The 20269-nt window shown below is 41.4% G+C and overlaps 1 protein-coding gene across 1 annotated transcript; it reads right to left on the bottom strand.

Moving 5' to 3' along the window:
- Positions 1 to 223: 223 nt before the first annotated feature.
- ripk1l (receptor (TNFRSF)-interacting serine-threonine kinase 1, like) lies at positions 224 to 19999 on the bottom strand. Its single transcript, XM_042085385.1, has 11 exons — positions 19907 to 19999; positions 18195 to 18369; positions 17729 to 17885; positions 17212 to 17349; positions 9957 to 10188; positions 9568 to 9717; positions 7752 to 7828; positions 4925 to 5000; positions 3273 to 3872; positions 3006 to 3146; positions 224 to 2576 (listed from the first exon to the last, which is right to left on the bottom strand). The coding sequence occupies exons 2-11, from the start codon at positions 18347 to 18349 to the stop codon at positions 2281 to 2283; spliced, it is 2022 nt and encodes a 673-aa protein (XP_041941319.1). The 5' UTR covers positions 18350 to 18369; positions 19907 to 19999; the 3' UTR covers positions 224 to 2280.
- Between the last annotated feature and the right edge of the window lie 270 nt (positions 20000 to 20269).

Here is a 20269-nt window from a genome sequence, read left to right as displayed (position 1 = left end):
ATGGGGTTATATAAGCCCTTTCACAGGGCAACTCATGGGAAGAGGAAAAGGCCGTGGTAGACTTTTTCTATGATATTACGTCACTAGAATTGTTAAAGGCACGAGTCGTCTGTGTCTGTCTGTCGTCTCTGTGAGTGTGAGTGTGTGTGTCTGGACTGATGTTGACAAATGTGTGCTTCAGATACTTCCTCAAAAGTTCTATATGAATGACAATGACACAGCATTCTTGAGCCTGTTGGGTTTAGTATCATATAAAAAAATATTTTTGTTAGTTTCCTCCAGTGGACAAGTTTAAAACATACAATAAGACAACATTTAACAAATATGAGGCTATAGTTGTCCCTCACATAGCAAACCACTGGCATGCATGTCCAACAATAACTAAGGCCAGCATTACAATGACACCATGATTCTCCATGTTTTTTTTGTTTTGTTTTTTTCATTTTGTTTTATAGGCTCTTTGAGATTTAACAATACAGCGCGTGTGTGCTTCTATACATGGCAGAGGGGCTTGTAGGACTTCACTTCTGTTGTGTTTGTGGATGTGCAAAAATAAATAATTTAATTGATCGATCTAATCAATAAAGTAGTCAATTCAATACCTATCTGGAAAATTCATGATCAATCTTTTAGACTAATATGCATTTTTTCACAGTTTTCTAGGTTAATTCCCACAAGGACATGGCCAGGGAATTAAATAAAAAATGTTCTGACATTGCCTTTTTCTGACATAGCCTATTGTACTAAAGGCAATGTTTACAAGATGCCAATTTTCACAAGTTCTTATAAATCTGTGCAAAAAAAAAAACATACTACATGTAGCCTGACGTAGTTAGACTCAGGCTACGTTTACACGTGGCTGGCTATTTTTATAAACGGACATTTCACCCTCTCCGTTTGAAAAAATAACATTGTGCACATCTGTCAGTTTTCAGAAAAGTTTTCGTTTACACTAACCCGTGTATAATATAACGTGTGCTTGAGCTTCTCAGTGTGTAACGAGAAGCTCAAGCACACGTTAGCCAATCAGAATCCCGAAAATAGCAACAACAGCAACAAATCACTTCCTCCTTCTCTTTTGAACTGACTAAAAATCTCCACCTTGTCACATAAATCTCTGTTTGGACCTGTTTAGACGCAAACAAGCAAACAGAGTTTTAAAAAAAAAACAATCAAAAAAACGATCAGCGCAGAGTTTTTAAAAACACCGTTTGCGGTGGGGTAAAACCTCCATTTGTGTCTAAATGACAAGGTCAAATGCAGAAAAATATCACTGCATCGTGTTCGTTGTCGTCTAAACACCACCTCAATTCTATTCAGAATTTGAGTCTGGTACCACACCATTGGGATGTGATTATGGGGCGGGTTTCAACAGGGGGAAAAATGCCTCTGCACACAATTGGATAGACCTAACCAATCAGAGCAACAAAATACAGTATGTGAATACTATAGGGAGGACAGTCAAAACATCCTTCTTCTCCATAAATGCCTTAATCTGTTCCCTCAACAGATGCACAACAGACGCAATAAGGAAATCTCCATGTCTAGCTTCTATAGAGACAGCCTTTTTGGTGTAAACAAAATCAACTCAAGCGTGCTCAGGTGACATGACTAGGCACCGTTGCTCATCTGTCCATCACCATATAAAGCCCGTCAAGATGATTTGCAAACTGCTCTGGTTATCTACAGATTAATCAAATATCAAACAAATTGTTACTTGCAACCCTAGTTTCAAAGGGATATTCCACCATTTGGGGAATTATGCTCATGTTCTGGGTGGGAGGTTGAAAATAAGCGTAATTCCCCAAATGGTGGAATATCCCTTTAAACATAACTTGACAATAACTTGACATTATTTTGACAGTTTATGATACAATTCAATAAAACAATTTGACCTGTCAAACCTACTGAACCAGATCCTCATCATTAGTACCTCATCAGTTAAATGACAGCACTATTGGACCAACATGGTCCAAACTGTTTTGATTTGGTGTTTTCTGGTGAGACACTGCTCTGTTGTCATTCCGTCGTCATCCAAACAAAGAGGTAAAGGAGGCCACGATACAGGCAAGACCATGAGACTGGGGGCCAGGTAGGAGCTTGCATGTAGATATATAAAACATTCATTCATTCATTCATCATTCATCGTACTCATTTGTTTGGGCTCTTTTGAGAATGTCTCACAAATAAAGTTGATGTCTGTTGTGAAGCCAGTGGGTGCTTGGCAGATTGACAGATGTTTCAGTCGCCTGTCTGGGGACGGCTCCTTTCTTCGGTCACTCATGGGGCCGTGCTCTCTCGGCAGGTGTGCAGCAGGCGGTGCAGCAGGTCCACCTTGACGCAGTCGCTGAGCGCCCTGTAGAGGCGGCCCACTGTACAGCCCACGCTGCCCTCCTTCATGCGCCAGCGCTCCAGCATCTGGTGCACCTTCTCGCTCAGGCCGTCGCGGCTGTAGTCGTGGTCGATGGTGTCCACCTCCACGTCGGTCAGGCCCAGGCGCCGGGCGCATCGCTTCCAGTTGCTGGCGATGTTCTCCCGTAGCAGCTGCAGGTGGTCCTCAGTCACGGCGTGGTCTTCTAGAAATGCAGACAACCAACCAAACACACGACTCTGACGAGTAATCACTTTGGGACACTAGAGAGTTGAGCCTCTACGGATGGTAGGCTACTGTCCATGCTTTAACACAGTAATTCTCAGTCTTATTCCTGGGGCAATCTTCCCTCTACTTTGCATGTCTCACTCGACTATGGCAGGAGCACACTTAATTAGCTGAATATGTCTGGGCAAGCTAATCGAGAGCAGGATAACAACATTGACTCTACTCAGTATAGAGAATATAACAGGCAGGCGGAAACTAAGAAGCCTGGAACCAGGACTAGGAACCTTTGCATTTAAATCAAATCAGTGTGTATGCAAGAGGAGAGCCCGTCATAAACATGCTGTGATTTGGCCTTTCCCCACATCATGTCAGATGGGAGAGTAACTGTAGTTAGAGAATGACTTACGGTACTTCTGCAGGAGCTCTTTGTACAGGATAGTGGACCCTCCGTTAGACTGAGACGCAATGGAGGCCGGTTCAGGGGAGACGATACTCATTGTGTTACCGTGTCCAATTTGGATGGCACGGCCCCCAACAATGTGAAGGCCTGGTCAGGTTTAAAAAAGGACGGACACACACACACACACACACACACACACACTTCTGAGGCATATGAAATTTACCATAATAAAATGGCAATAGTGCAAAATAGAGTTTTGGAAGTCTCTCTTACCACCTTCTTGGGAATGCATTCGTCCGACGTTACCTCGCATATTGCCAGGCATGTAATCTGACTCCGGCACAGGGTAGTTGGGGCAGGACATATTCCGCTCCAAGGGGGGGTGCTGATCAGAATACGCACTCCCTCCTGACATCTGGCTCCGGTACCTTGCATCCAGCGCTCCTCCACCAATAGAGCGAGCCATGGAATTGTCCTCTGGGCTTTGCGGGGTGGTGTCAGCTTTGGTCCACGGATTGACAGAGGATGACTCTTGGCAGTACCAGCGACCGTTGGTGGGCATTGGCGGTGATTGCTGTTGCGGCATGTAGGCGGCGGCAGGCGTGCTGTACGAGGGAATCGGTGGCTGTGATAGCGGCTGGCAGTGCCCACTCTCGGGCTGGTCAAACTGGCTGTAGCTGCCGTGCTTGTGGTAGTTCAGCTCCTGGGCCAGTTTGTGCTCCAGGACCGGGGACGCGTCCACCTGTAGGCTCGGCTCAGGGCCCACGGCACTGAAGTGCAGGTCCTCGATGCTGGCCTCCACAGGAGCCATCTCGGAGCTCCGCAGAGACGCTGGGGTGTCAGTGGCATGAGTGGCCATATTGTGCTTTTCGGCTGCAACAAGAATGCTTCAGTCAGGATGATGACATTATATTCATGCAAAGAGTATATATATATATATATATCGGAGGAATCAAAGAGTATATATATATATATATATATATATGTATGTAAGGGATAATGGACGACACGGTCGAGGTTGTAAAACGGCCCCGACGCGAATGCGTACCTCGTAGTGCATTAACTTCTGTGAACAGACCACCGTGGAGTCCATTATCCCGCTTATTCCACTGTTGCCACTTGCGTTATGTTCATTTCCTGTTACAATTTAAACGTTTTAATCGCTAAAACTGTCTTGTTTGTAGAACTAATTTCTTCCGACACATATCAACTAATTTCTCAACTCACAGGACAAACTGCCGTTACTAGTTCTAAATGGATGGTTGCTACGGCCAAAGGCCAGTCGTTAGTTCTATCTCTCCCGTTGTCAAGCGGGCGTATCCCAAGATTCTGATGAACTTTAGCTTTGAAACATCGCTATTTTACTTAGCCTGCTGTTATCCATCTAGCTAAAAGCCACCTCCGTCATATGCTACAATGTTGAAATGTTCTGAACGTCTGCATTTTACAGCTCGGATGCAACGTGACCGTTCATTTAAACTTCACAACGAGTTTGGAGAATTAATATACAAGTGTCATACGGCCAAAAAATGGATCTACTTCATAGGTGTGCAGATAACATACAGTTAATGGTCGTTCTAAATTACGTAGGACAATGGGAAATTCAACCAAGCAGTGGAATAAATATATATATATATAAATTAAAAGATATATATATATATATTAAAAGAAAAATGCACAGTGGTCTCTTATTTTTTCCAGACCTGTATATATATAAAATGTAAGATGAGATTAATTCAAATGTTCTTATAAATAGCCATGCATTACAGATGTGTAAATCACATCTGAACCTCCCAGAAATGTGTTTCAGGGATTAAGGGATGAAGGCCTGTCTCAAGATATATGGCCTGTTGATTAAAAGTGGACTCCTAAGGATCACATATGCACAACCAGGCATTTGTCCATCATTAAAAAAGAGGGCTTACGTGCGATCAGGTCGGGGTGCCTCATTCTGAGAAATTTCATCTTCTCCACCAATTCCTTTGGGCCAGTGTACAAGCCCTGCATGCAAATGAAAAGAGAAATAAAAAAGACTAATAAAAAATGTAGCTCCAGTAAGACTCATTAGGTCAGTACTCAGTAAGAATCATTAGGTGTTTTTTAACTGAGTTCCTTTGCCATGCTATATAGCTTGTTCATTGTGTTGATTTTACAGTACATGGGAGTGCTGAAGTTCTGACACGACACCTCATGCGGCTCTGTGTCAGGGAGCATACCTACGGGACGCGGGGGATAAGAGATGGGTACTGTGACCGTTACACATTGCAGACAATTAATAACTGACCACCGCATGTGACATCACCAGGAAGAAGTCAACTTGGGAATACAAAGATAATATAGCTATGCCATCTCACCGAGTGTTTGTTAAAGGACCTACACCATAAATGAATGAAATAGTGAAACGCGAACACATACCTTACACAATAAACACCTGGATTTTCCTCTCTCCATCCTCCTCTCAATTTCACCCTATACCAATGCTATCATAGATGTTTTTAAATATTTGTACAGGGAAACTGCCATTTTCTGAGACACTCATCATCATCATTAACTTTATTGCTAGACTCAAGGTCCATTCAGAAGACATAGACATGACATACAACATACATTAAAAAGACAAAGATAAACATATACAGAGAAATAAAAAAGAAACAACACACTGCTTTTCTATAAAAGACACTTATACCAGTGTTTCCATAGTGATGATTGGTATCATAATGGTATCATCAGGGTATCATGGCACTAAATCTAGGATTTGCCAGAAGCATAACAATGCTGTTCTGGGAGATGTTCAGGCGATATTTGAACGAACAGTCGGATTTGTAGACCACATTTCTCAATAATGCCTGGAAGGTGCTGCTGACCCCTGCATTACAGAACAGGTCACTTCTTGAGCAGTATCCTCATACAGTCATCATAAGCACCCTTAAGCTTCTGTATGCTTGCCTTTTAAAACTTAATCCATGAGGGAGCAGTATACAAAGGAGTGCAATATGCTTTAAACAGGCTCATTTTGACGTCATCTGTGCTCATGTGGAATTTTCTTGCCAGCATGTTATCTTGGGCATATGATATGCAATGCTGCTTATATATATAAGCCACAGGTAATGTACAATGGGTACAATGGAGGGAGCAGGAAGAGTGGGAAGAGTAAGAATTAGAGGAGGCCGAAGAATAGGACGTGGAGGTGAAGAAGTAGGAGGAAAAGGATGCAGGTCAAGAAGAGAGAGGGAGAGGATGACAAGACAAGGAGGTGAAGTTAGAGGAAGAGGACAAGGAGGAGCAAGAGGAGGACGAGGAGGGGGAAGAGGAAGGGTAAGAAGAGAAAGAAATAGCCCTTTTACAGACAAAAAAAAACAGTCTACATGAGAGGATATTGTCATGTCAGGCTTGGATACGTCATTCCAGAATATATTTTTCCCGGTGCCTTGGACTATGACATTGCATGTGATGTAGACGGAATTTTGAGAGAGACGACCCGATGTAGACTGATTTGTTTTGTCTCAGTGAAATGCTATTTTGTGTTTTGACTTGGAAAAACACACTTGTGTTTATTTTGATGTACTTGAAGTTTGGATCCCTGTATGTTTACAGAACTACAATATGACAAAAGTATGACCTCAAACTGACATAGTCTACCTTGTGCACAGAGAAAGCAAAAGCCAGATGTGTTTTTTATTCAGACCATGAGTGTGTAGTTGGCACATTGTGTGCTTACTATTGTGATGGCTTGTGTTTACTGTTTGATACGAAAACATCATTTTTACGAAGGTGTGAAAAGTTAAGCAAGGCGTGTTAGCTTTTGCAAGAGAACTACAATGTTTTGCTGATTGGGTGAAAGGTTTTCCTATTTGTGTGCAGAGTTTTGCAAAAAAAGCCATAGTTACAAAAAATGTGCTTAAGCAATCAGAAAAAACTGTAACATCAAAAATTTAGACTGGAGTAACTCAACATTTGACACCTCCTATACGTTTAGTGTTCTAAAGACGTCAAATAGTCTGTTATCGTTACCAAATTGATAGCCAAGGAGCCAGAAGTGAACACGCATGGATGGCTATAAAGACTGTGCCTTCATTATACAACTAAACACGAGAAAATACTTTTATAACCCTTGAACCAGCTATTTACTATGTGATCTCAATCACATAGTCAATCACATAGATGGCAATGCAGCGCACCTGGTTACCTCCCAAAAACGCCCTCAAACGCCCACAAATACCTGTATGTTTGTGTGAAAGAATGGTTATTGACTCTGTCAAAGGACTTAGAGGCATCAATAAACCCAATTAGCACAGAAGAGTTCTGCCTTATGTTGCCTCCTTCAAGGCATAGATACACAAGTCAGTACCAAGCTCAGTTTTGAAGCCAAATTGATTGTCAGTAGTAAGGACATAGGCAATCAAGCAATATCCTTTCCAGTACTTTAGATATCAAACTGGCTAGGGCTATTGGCCTATAATTATCCAAACTCCCAACCTTGCCAGCATTGTCCTTGATGGCAGGCATGAGAGTAACAGACAACATAGATTCAGGTACCACCTTTGCACCTTTTAGCAAACGTAAAATGCTCTGCTGTGATGTGGTCTGACTCACTTGCTTTCTTATCAGTTAGCTGTGCTACTGCCTGACAGACTTAACTGGAGGTGATTATCTCTGGATTCCTGTTGACAATATTTGTCACTTTGTTAGGGGATACTGAGCCTAACCACAACAAATATCTCTTGGCATGCTTACATTCGACACTTAGCCTACCTTGAGTTTCTGAATATCCCTCTCCACGTCATTCTGTAGGCGCTCTTTGTAGAAGGGGAGGAACTGCTCATAAGCCTCTGCAGGAAACACAAGTGTCCGCGGAAGATAATGAGATAAACTGCAGTCACATGAACTTAATAGAGTTTGCTGCTACAGCTGCTGTGAGAAGCCACTCGCAGGAAACACTATACGTTCTTCAAAACATAACGGAGGTTTTAATTGTATGGATGGTGCAGCAGATGAGTAATGTTCTACAGTAAGTGTGTGTAAATGTAAATGGCCCAATCCCAAAGTGAGCCCTGAGGACTAAGGACTAAAGACTCACAGACTTAATTGATCTCAGGTGCTAAGTGAGTGAGTGTGTATACTGTAGGTATAAATGGGATTGGGACAGCACTTCACAAGATCACATGTACCTTGGCAACGATTACATGTAGGCTACCTACTTCACAAGATCACATGTACCTTGGCAACGATTACTTGTAGGCTACCATGGCGATGTTTAATAACAAATATGTTGCTGACACTTGCACCAGGGTCATTCCAAGTCAATTGAACCAGGGCCCACGGACTTAGGTCTCAAAAAAATTCTGAAAAAATTACCAGGTGTACCTATGTTACCCAGGAGACACACTGTAAAATTACTCTTAGGTAAGATCAATACTTTCCAAGATACGACCAGTTTTACAGGGGGAGGGGGGTGTCGATTTTGGTCGGCCTCTTTTTTTTTGTCAAAGTTCACAAGCCCACAGCGCAAGAACTAAACCATGTAGGAGGCTCAAATTTTGCATGCTGGTACATAAATAAGAATAGTATGTAGCAAAATCGTCATGTTTGGTCTGGATAATCCTGCATGGTCATAGCTGTCCCTCAAAGTTGATACAAGTTTTATTGGAGTTTTTGGCTGGGCTCTGTTTAGGCCTTCAGAAGACATATTTGTACTCAACATAGACTCTTGATTTATTTTCCTTACTGAGATAAGTAGAAACACTCACAAAAAGCAATGAACAGAAAATAAATTACTTCAGGGTCTGAACAGCAAACCTTACAAGTCTGAAAAATCATTTTGGTTCTCATTTTCAGAGCACCCAAACACCTTGTGGGAATATGCAAAGACTTTTTTTATATTTTTTTCTTTATTCTCCATGAGCCTTTCTTTTTAAAAACACCAATTTGACTTGTCTTATGCAAATCTTTCTTTTTCACTTTCCACCCTGAACATGGGCAAAATGCACCATTGAGATCAATATGTTTTGTATAGAGCTACCACAGGTTACTCTATACAACCACAGGTGGCACTGTGGTAACTCTACACAAGTATAGATTTTACATAAGAGTAATTTTACAGTGTGTCTCCTGGATAACATAGGTACACCTGGTGATTTTTTCAGAATTTTTTGAGACCTAAGTGCGTGGGCCCTGGTTCAATTGACGTGGAATGACCCACCATGCACGTGTGTCATGCTGTTGTTTACCTTTGTAATTTCCGGATTTCCTTATGGTCTTCGCTGTAAACGTCACAATGCTTTGAACTGTGGGTAATTCCCTTTGGTGAAGTCTGCACCAATGCAGACTCACAGAAAGGGCTCGGTAAGTGTGTACTCAAACCCTCACGCCCTTTGAAATGCGACATTGGGACAGCCCTAAGCCCTTGCGAATTTCGCGAGAACGCACAGCAAAGTCTGTGAGTCCGGACTTTGGGATTGGGCCATTGTATTAAACATTAAATGTGTATACTAAAATCTACAAAATTTCAAAAAGAATGAGGCAAAGTACTGTACTAATGTGGCACTGCATACTTAGGACACACGCTAACCTTTGAAGGTTGGGCGCTTTAGAGGGTCCTGGTCCCAACACTGCTTCATCAGCGAGATGATCTCTTGCGGCGTGTCTTCTGGAATTCTCTCTTCTTCTGGCCGATCCCCCTTGCGCACACACTGACAGATATGGTCCTCAGACCTAGCATCTGATAAAAGCCACAAAGTCCAGTTTAGACTGCTCGGAGTTATTGTTCTTGGTGTGAACATCACTTTATACATGGTACAGGTATTTTGCAATACATGTGCATACAGGGGTTATTAGCCACAAATTGTCCTGAATACAATTCATATACCAAAGATGATAATGTCAACTACTAAGAAAACTGGACATGTGTTTTTCACAAACAAGGCATCGCATAACACAGAGATGTCAATGAGTTCTCACTCTCATATGGTTCGCTGTTGGTCAGGATTACCCAGACGACGATGGCAAAGCTATAGATGTCCGACTTCTCGGAGGAGCGGGTGTGTATGCTCTCCAGGTGCTCAGGGGCCATGTAGTAAAGGGTGCCTGCCCCACGCGCACAGCCGCCACGACCTGATTGGCTCTTCCTGCGAGACTCCTCCTTGGTCAATTTGCTCCACATCTGACAAGTGGCTAAACCCAGGTCTGCAATCTGATACCCACACGTAAATGCTGAACACTGAACTTCACATTGACTCATTATATAACATATTTTACGGACCATAAGTCACACTTTTTTTCATAGTTTGGCTGGTCCTGCGAGTTATAGTCAGGTGCGACTTACATATCAAAAATATTCAGGGGTGTCGCCCCCGGGAAAATGTATTAAACATTGTTATGCAAATGCACAAGTTCTGAGCACTTTCAGTCAGAGATTAGGGCCTGCACTATGCCTAAAACACTCGTACAGTAAATCCTCAAATTATGGCCGGGATTCTATTTATAGCCGGGCCTCAGATTCGGACAAATAAAGGCTGGCCCCCAAATAGCCTACAAGCTGGGGTAATAATTGCCTACATGGTTTCGATTTATCTCAATGAAATAAAAGAGCTCTTCTTAATATTTTATATTGTTGGTTGGTTTAATACTGCCAATGAAAAGTCATTGTCCTACACCATGGGTCTCCAACATGTCTTTCTCAAGCTACCAGTCACTTGCCATCCCATTCTGAGCTTGCCAGAGGCTGAAGCAGTACTAGCCTACATTTAAACACAATTGTTGCCGCGAGGCATTCCAGCCTACGAATTTAATTAAAAAAAAGTAAATCATGCATAGGCCTAATTTTTAAAAAAAAAATCAATTTAGGCTACTTTAGGCCTACTTGGCTAAAGGTTTTCATTACATCACAGCACACGGTCAATGAATGAATGAAAGCGGATGCCTTGTCTCGCAATAAACATCGGGTGGGAATCCCAGTCAGTGTTTATACTGGATCTGGGTTTGCATATGTAGGCTAAGACGTTTCATACACGTGTCTCAACACTGCATTTCGGTCGTTGCTATTACCTTACCATTACCTTACGCATGCCAGTTATGTATCCACCAGCTGCCTGCAGCCTACTTCCAAAACTCCAAAGCTGCTTGCTGTCAGATTTGGTTCCGAGGGCACAAGTTCAGTGTATCAACAACACTCAATAACAGTTTATGTAATGTGTTAATCAATTAAATTTCCAACAATTTCACAGCTAGTTCTGAAGTAGGCCACTCAACTAGCCCGCTTGCTTACGACGAGACTCAGGCTGCGCAATCGGCACCCGCTTCCTTATTTGGGATGCCAGGTTTTAGCCTAGAAAACGGTTGAAATTGAAACTAAGTGATCGTGTATGTGTAGGGTGTATTTCATACACAATCTGGCAACCTGGGAGATGTCAGACTAATAGAAAAAATGAATGGGGGTCATTCTACGAAACCGGTGCCTTTTCACTTTGACATTTTTAAAAAAAATCATGTAGGACAAGCCATATTTTAAGACATCCACATGATATAAGACATATATGACCTGCATAAAAAAATATTTTCCCACCTCAGGCTTAAATCCCTATTAATATCTTCCTTTTTATTGTAGCCCAGGTGTCTTTTTTTTTACCACCCCGTAACGGACAAGATGCGCTCCATTTAGACATAATGCATAAATTGAATTCAGAACATTTCATGTTTTCCTGTCATAGAAATGTCCTTAATTTGATATTAAAAGTTATAGGTTTGTTTTTTAATTGGAGATTTGCAGAATTTAGATTCTAATCTTCAAACTGTGAATTCCGCATGCCCATTGGTTGGTGTTTTGAACAATATTGGCTATTTTACTCCCTATTGTCAAATTAAAGTTACATGTGTAAATAGGCCCACTTCATCACACTATGATCAAACATTTATTTATGGGCTATTTCACTCACTCTCTAGTATTTTTAAAAAAAAAAACACACATGTTATGGGGTGGTAAGTCATGTTACAGGGTGGTAAATCCTGTTACGGGGTGGTTAATTTTGTTTGTTTCCATAATTTAACAATAATTTGATTAGTTCTGGACATATGTGTGGACTGTTAATGTCGTAATAAGGCAAGATCCAAAGTATATATAAACATATTTATTGATATGAAGTTTAAAATGCAAATTTATGTCATGAAATACTACATTCAACATGGATAGATTTCAGAAGATTGAGTACATTCATTTTTTAAATATGATCATAAAATTGGGTACATTGAACAAGATAAAGTACTCTCAGGAGGGGTGTCAAAAGCCTTCATTCTAGCCTTCGCCTACCCTGAAAATCCAGAGTTCTCGCAAGAGCACAATGGAATTGTCTCTGCGAGACACTCTGGCAATGAGCAATAATGCACGTTATTTTTTCCCCTTGCATCCCGTGGAACCAATCAAATCGTATCTGACATAGGCGGGCCAGAGGCGCGCTAAACTGATGACGACAGCGCTGCAACGTTGGAAAACCAATTGCGTCAAAGTCCGGAATCATTCAGAGTAAACATTGGTCTGGTGTTATCCAATTGCGTGCAGTGAGATTTTCAAATGCATGCTTGGTGCCACCCCTCGAGTTGGGCCATTACATGATTGTTCGTGGCCAGACCCTTAATCTTTCTAGATTATCAGGGTGTGGATTTTCCAGGCTAGCCTTTGCCTGCTTTCTCCTTTCAGGGCTAGTCCACACGTACCAAACCGATCTTTTTTTCCTCCGTCTTCCCTGGAACCGTATCAAGAATATTTGCGTCCAAACGGATCCATCTCAACACGACTCAACACGTTACTTCATATCCCAGGCCTAGAGGTGGCACTGTTTCTGTTACAGAAATTGACCAAAGCTTGCATGCTGTAGGCTATACAAACAGACAGAATAGGCTACGACGAAAATGGCTAGTGCAAGGAAACCAGAATTGTTTGTGTGGACTGATAGTGAACTGTCAACTGTAGTCAACTGTAAAACTAATAAACTTCATTTTTACGGTTTGTGAAGGGTGCAGTCCCGTCCTTTATTTGGCTAACGCAGGTACAAATAATCTGCTTTACTTTCTTTGGTTGTAGGATAGTCCGCGATTCACATTAGTTTTGGCTATCACCGCAAGTGCATAGGCTACTGAACGCTAGGCCTACCCAAGTTCTAGGCTATTCCGTCGCCACATTTATAATATTGCTATAATACCTTCGTTAGTAACATTTAAACTTACACCGCACTTCCCTAATAAATGGACGGGGCCTCATTCTGTTCCTTCCACTTTTTCCTTAACTGTCATTGGTCCTCTCACTCAGATCTTTGATCAACAACTTAGTATGAGTATACTCTTTTGATCCCGTGAGGGAAATTTGGTCTCTGCATTTATCCCAATCCGTGAATTAGTGAAACACACTGCGGTGAAGCACACATTAATCCCGGCGCAGTGAGCTGCCTGCTACAGCAGCACTCGGGGAGCAGTGAGGGGTTAGGTGCCTTGCTCAAGGGCACTTCAGCCGTGGCCTACCGGTCAGGGTTCGAACCGGCAACCCTCCGGTTACAAGTCCGAAGCGCTAACCAGTAGGCCACGGCTGCCCCTAACTTCTTCCCTCTTTCGACATCTCGTCTCCATCTTTGCCGCTCCATCTCTAGATACTGCTGCCTCCTCTCTGGATCAGCATTGCGGCGAGCACAGAATAGTCACTGTCGTTCAGCATTACTCATTGGAGCCATGATTGTCTGCAAATTATGAAAATTATCATAATTATTTACACTGACTAGGTGTGTGTGCCAAGTTGAGAGAGACAGAGAGAGAGAGAGAGAGTTCATGACTGGGTTGTCACTAGATACACAAAAAAGTACTCTCACATTTTGAAATGCATTCATTTGCTGTGATGACCGCAGAAACCTCCGTTCTGCTTGTAGTTAGCCCTTCCCAACAAGTCCATCACAACTAGTTAATAATTATTTCTCACCGCAATAGTCTCCAGTAGGCTAACATTGGCATGCATACAATATAGTCATAAAATATTAACAGTGACCAATGCATACTGATGAACCAGCATTCAACAGATTAGCTGGTTGCTATGACTAATTGCTAAGGGCTCACTGCAGAAAGAACAGAGGTTTCCCCCAGTCATCACAGTATGTAAAACTATATATAAATATAATTTTTATGAATTGTGTAATCTAAATGGCAATGACAACCACTCTACATTCCCCTTACCACCCCATAACGATACAAAGTGTTATGGGGTGGTATGTTACGGGGTGGTAAATTTCACCTCAGAATGACTGCAGCTAGCACTGTAATTGACTAGCTAAGATAGCAAATATACCATTCAGTTTAAAATTTCCTTCACTTTACATTACAGTTGAAAAAAAAACCCTAATTTAACAGTTTCCCTATCTATTATACGTTATGGGGTGGTAAGGTTAAGCTTAACGGACCCTATCTAACTACCAAAAAGAGCAAATAAATCATATCAAATTGTGTGGGAACTTGCCTGCTTGAGACCTTGGCTCCTGCAAGGGTTTGAGTGATGTCATCTGCTGTCTGTGATGTCACTTAAAGAAACAGTGTCTTTGTAATAGCCAGAACATGTAAGCGTTATGGGGTGGTATGTAAAACTACGGGACGAGCATAAATCATGATTTTTGTATGGGAAATCATACTTTTATTTTAAAAAAACATATAGTATAGTATCAAGAGCATATTTTTAATCATGACATTAATGAAAATTTGGTTAAAAAATGAAATGTTCTAATTAATATATTAGGTGCGAATTCCATATGTGACTTTCCGGACATGGGGAAATTGGCCATGTCCTTGGTAAAGATGACTAAAAAGTGTAGGATTTATATTTACAATGACATTGAAATATGCATTATGTAATTCATAACACTTAAATTAACAGGTTTGATCCTTTGAAATACATTTTGACACATTTTTACATTGTTGAGAGCTCATGAAATGGACCGGACGCAAAAGGCACCGGTTTCGTAGAATGACCCATGGATCAATGATTTTAAAATGAAGTTTTATGGCCATGCAAATTACGGGACTTTTCCGGGAGAAATAACAAAACGGGAGGGTGCCGGGAGATGACCTTGAAATACAGGAGAACCCGGGAAAAACGGGAGTGTTGACAGGTATGATCCCGACACTCTTTCAACTACATGAAACTTAAAGGAACCATATGTAAGATTGTGGTCAAAACTGATACTGCAACCACTTTCAAATGACTGTAGAGCAGTGTGTCCCCTCCCCCTCCCTCGAGGTTGCCAACCCGGATGCCGAAACACTACTGACTTTGTGATTAGTAGATACTGTAGGTGGAGGGTGGTGCATCAGGACAAAACACAACATGACATGACAAAATACAACATCAACATCAGTTGAGGGCTGCACTTTTTAAATGACAATATCCTGGCCGGACTACTGTTGTCAGTGATATAAGTATTTGAACTGAACATGATTTCTTAACATCTAGTGACATATCAGGGCCATTTTATGATTAATTGTAATATATTTCATACATACGGTTCCTTTAATAGTGAACCATCAAATACCCCCCAGATTTCAGTGCCCATCAGTCCCAACATTTAGCAATATAATCAAACAATCCAAAATTAAATCCCAAACCAAACTGAACATCTTCTGCTTTTGATATCCTACCGGTATGCTGCTCCAAACGAAACACATGTCTCACAATAAAGCGCACGTAAGAAATAAAGGCCTGCCTCGAATACAAGTCTGCCCTAAATAAAGACCTGTGCTTTGCGCAGCCTAAGTAAATAAAAGACCCCGGCCATAATTTGAGGATTTGCGATAGTCTGTCTCCTAAACATTCCTCACCCCGTTATCCAGACATGCATGAATACTTTTGATTGTGAGTTTCAAATGTTATTTTGAGAATGATGATGAACTTTCTCTTCAGCATTTTCATGACCGCGTTGCAACTATGTTTACAGAGATACACTGTAAGGTTGGCTGCAAAGATTATGCAGACTGTTACGATTGACTGGCACACGTGCACACACACACACACACACACATTATCAAAATCATACACCAAACGCTTTAGGCTATAGTCTTTCTACATGGGTTTAGTTAATGATCGGGCTATAATAAGACCACACTTTAAAACTGGTTGGTGTAAACCGGGACATTTTAACATCTCGACTGGGACTCAGGACACGCAACTCAAAATCGGGACTGACCCGGTTAAACCGGGACTTCTGGTGACCCTATTCTGTGTGGTAGTTGAATAACTTTCCTTTCCAGATTAAATGTCCATACTGGTTAAGAAAAGCATGTGAACAGTCTAAAATAAGGGTAGCTTCCTTAGCATGGCGTTGTTGGAAGTTTGCATGTTCTTTTAAAACGTGCATCTTTTTTTCTCTCTCAGAGGTTCCCTTCCGAGCATCCCGATCTACTGCCGGCTTGTGCTTTCATATCGCCCAAAATGCTTAATTGCATTGTCCACATATTTAACAACATTTTCATGTACCATATCAGCATTTTCGTAGTAAATCTTTTGCAAATTGCTTTACAATAACCATCGGGGGCCTCCTCGTTGGCTGCCTTCCTCATCACCCGGCTCGCCTCAGCTTCACCGCCATTCACTCCTTCATCTGCACGTTCTTTTAAAGCACATCTTTTTCTCTAGTTCTCGGAGGTGGCCTCCCGAGCATTTGCTCTGCTGCCGGCTTGTGCCTCCACATCGCCCAAAATGCTTGATTGCATTGCATTCTCCACATTTATAGCTACATTTTCATGTACCACATCAGCATTTCTGTTCAGTGAATCTTTTGCTTTACAATTACCGTTGGGCCCTCCTCGTTTGCCGCCTTCATTATCACCTGGCTCGCCTCAGCTTTGTCTTCATTAACATTCCCGGTAAATTCTCAATCTTTTTGGCCTCTATGTGTCCAGTTACATAGTCTCTGTCTGTTCTTGGTCTTGGATTTTGTGAAATAAATTTCTAAATTTGCGACTTATATATTTTTTTTCCTCTTCATGACACATTTTTTGACTGATGCGACTTACTGTATAGTCCGGAGCATTTTAAAAATAGCATATAAGTTAATGCAAAATCACAATAAATATAGGTAGATTTAAGCCTCTCACAATCAAACTGTTGCAGTTATGCGCTCTCTTCCTCTCTCTTTCTATATCACGCACACGCACACGCACGCACACGCACACGCACACACACACACACACCTACCTTAATATGGAAGCCATCATCCACCAATATGTTCTCTGGCTTCAAATCTTTGTGAATGACACGGTTCCCTGTTAAGTACACCATGCCTTCAAGTATCTCTGCAATAATTCTTCCTTTGATGGACAGTGGAACAGACACCTTTGGTAGAGAGAACCCGCAGAGACACATTTAAAATAAATTAAATCCACTAGTCAAGGTAGAAAAATTGCGGACAGTAAAGGTGACACAATTTTTATTCTCCATGATGCACAATATAGCTTGATGGTCTTTTGTGCCCCCACTGTCGACTCCAAGGCAGCTAATCCTAACCCCTAACCCTTGCCTAACCCTAGCGCCTCCGCCTACCTTGAAGTCGACAGTGGGGGCCCAAAAGACCATATAACCACAATATAACACATCTCCTGAAAGATCATAAGAATTCTTCTATCCTACCCAACCTAATGTACTGTGTGACATCTAAATTTGAACTGTGAGCGTACATAGCTCCACATTCGGCAAGGGCTCAGTGCAAGCTCACCTCCTCCAGCATGTTCAGCAGATTGCCCTTTGGGATGAGCTCCATGACCAGAGAGTAGTCCCCATCCTCTAGGATCACGCCCAGCAACTTGACCACCCTCTCGTGATTCAGTCTCTTCATCAAACTGCCCTCATCCAACAGAGATTGGCGATGACCTCTGGAGCAGGAGGAAAAATGAGAATGAGTTCGGCGACTATTCACCACAGATGGACATGCAAAGGCACCAATTACCATATCAACTACTTCAACTACATTTTTAATTATAAAAGTATTCCTGAGACTGGCATGGCTAAAGTTCAAAGAAGTGCTTGAGCTCAAAGTTCAAAGCTTGGTAGGACATTCTGAATCAGGAACAAGTCTGTTATGCTGATTATCTCTTATTAGGCACAATGAAAAAACAAGTAAAGTCTGTACCCTTAAGTCTAGTCTTTTTATGTATATCCTAGTTAAAAATGGTATTACTCACTCATTTCGCGGTGGACCTGTGTACACAGTTTTCATGACTACTTGGCCAAGTGTTTTGTGATAGCAGAGATAGACCTCCCCAAATCCCCCGTAGTCCAATGGCTCTTTCTTGATGAGGTCGGATGACTTCATATTTATATCCAGCACCATGGCCATAATTGCAGACTCTTAACATGCTGTGGTCAGAATACAACACAGAGACTTTATCACACACGTGTTATGAGATATCTGGTTTCTGATATTCGGTTTTCTCCAAGGCAGAGTTTCACTAAGCTGTTTGCCGGCATCAGGTTGTTGCTGTCGTAGTGGATGCAGACCAATGATTGTAAAAAATCCTTTTCAAGTGTGACTGATCAAGCTAGTGGTAGTAGTGTAGTGTTTATAGATAAGTAGTGTTTATCGCACCATGTACATCCTTGGACCCTGAAGCTATTGTTATGCTTCTTTGGAATGGTTACTGTAATAGTTTCATAAACTGACAAACAATGTTCTACAGAGAAGCATCATTTTGAGCAAGTAATAATAACAAGCAGTTATTAACAGTACTTTGAGGAGTGTAATGATTATGCCTCCACTCAATGACTTATTTGGTACTCTAGGTTGTGGGGTCAAAGGTCAAGGTCTAGCTTGCTCCCTCCAGGGCATTCCCAGTTAAAAACAGATATACTCAGAGATATACTTTCCCTTGAGTTTGGTTTGAATTTCAAATGATTATGATTTTGCAAATCTATTGCGTGTGTAAACCAGCTTTAGGGAATATGTTTGCACTATTTTGAATAAAAGACAAAAGGTTTGTTTATTAGTGTCAGTCTAATTTCTGTATTTCATCTTTTATGTGATTTTGCATCTGGATTAGGCCCTACTGTTGTTTTTGTTTTCAACAGGCCTAATGTTAATCTTGTTAAGAATAGACCAGCATGCTTTCATTCACAGCAGTAACAGTAACAATGTGAAACTGTCTGAAGATAAAATGATTACCGTACAAGCGATGAGGCAGTGATTTGACACAGTATTCAAGCGTTGCGACTTTGAAAAATAGCATGAATAATGTGCATGCCAGCGATGCTACAAATGAGAAAGCATGTATCTGTTTATTTCCACACACTGAAAAATTGATTGTGTGGTTCAGATGGGAGGTTTCTTGCTATTCTTCATTAAATCAAGTAGTAGGCTGCAGCCGCTCTGATTAAACTCCGCCCAACTTAGAATGGCAGGAACCAGTGGCTGAAACTTGGAAAGTTTGTAACACGGAAGCAGAGAATGTCGGAAGCGAGTCAATCAGGCACGATACATGCTCTATTATTATTCATTTTCCAGCGAAGTCTAAAAACAAGAGAAATTATCTATCCCCACGAAAAGACAAATTTACCATACAATGTAGATTACCAAAGGCTCATTTGATTAGCTATGCTTTTCACAAGCTGTTGAACTTAACTCAATAGACTGATGTTAGCCTAATAATACTCATAACGAGAACATTATAGCAAAACTAGCTGGTTATAATTTCCAGCAACTAACATGTGGTTAGAGCCCTGCACAGACTTATTGGATAGTAGAACAATGAACTTTTATGAACACATAAAATACGGAAGCTGGGTGCCTATCATTCAAAGACATATTACACCTGATGATATACATTTAACAACACATTCTGGCGTTCATATGGACGTTAATATAAAAAGGAAAAGTAAACACACGTATAACGCTTCCTACCGTTTCACATTGATAGTTTTCCGAGATACACTTCTGGTAGGCTAGCCTACTAGTTGCGATGAGAGTCGGAAAGTGAAACTGGTTCGAACTACTCCTCGGCCAGACCGTAATAATCAAAAGAAGAAGTGATGAGGTTTTTTGTAGACCGCACAGCCTAGCTTAGATGGCTCAGTCAGATAGGCTACACAACATGCAGTATGGTTATGGCTATTATAGCCTATTTAACCAAGGCAACTTACAGAAAATTACATAACATGCTTAAAATACATGCTTAACAGTAACCGTTTTAAAAAGTTGGCAAGCTTACATTAAGCAAAATAGTAGCCAAGCCTATACAGTAATATACAATATCAAATAGGCGGA

This window comes from Alosa sapidissima, chromosome 1 (genome assembly GCF_018492685.1).
Source record: "Alosa sapidissima isolate fAloSap1 chromosome 1, fAloSap1.pri, whole genome shotgun sequence".
Taxonomy (NCBI): domain Eukaryota; kingdom Metazoa; phylum Chordata; class Actinopteri; order Clupeiformes; family Clupeidae; genus Alosa; species Alosa sapidissima.
Note: the sequence above shows the minus strand (reverse complement) of the source record. Positions and strands in the feature narration are given on the sequence as shown.

Bases quoted from the DNA above. Each gene is read 5' to 3' on its own strand.
- ripk1l (XM_042085385.1), bottom strand. From the start codon at position 18,349: ATGGCCATGGTGCTGGATATAAATATGAAGTCATCCGACCTCATCAAG. The intron at 17,350-17,728 runs GTGAGCTTGCAC...TCTCTACCAAAG, and splicing joins TGCTGAACATGCTGGAGGAG to GTGTCTGTTCCACTGTCCAT. The intron at 5,001-7,751 runs GTAGGCTAAGTG...ATTTGCATGCAG, and splicing joins GGGATATTCAGAAACTCAAG to GGCTTGTACACTGGCCCAAA.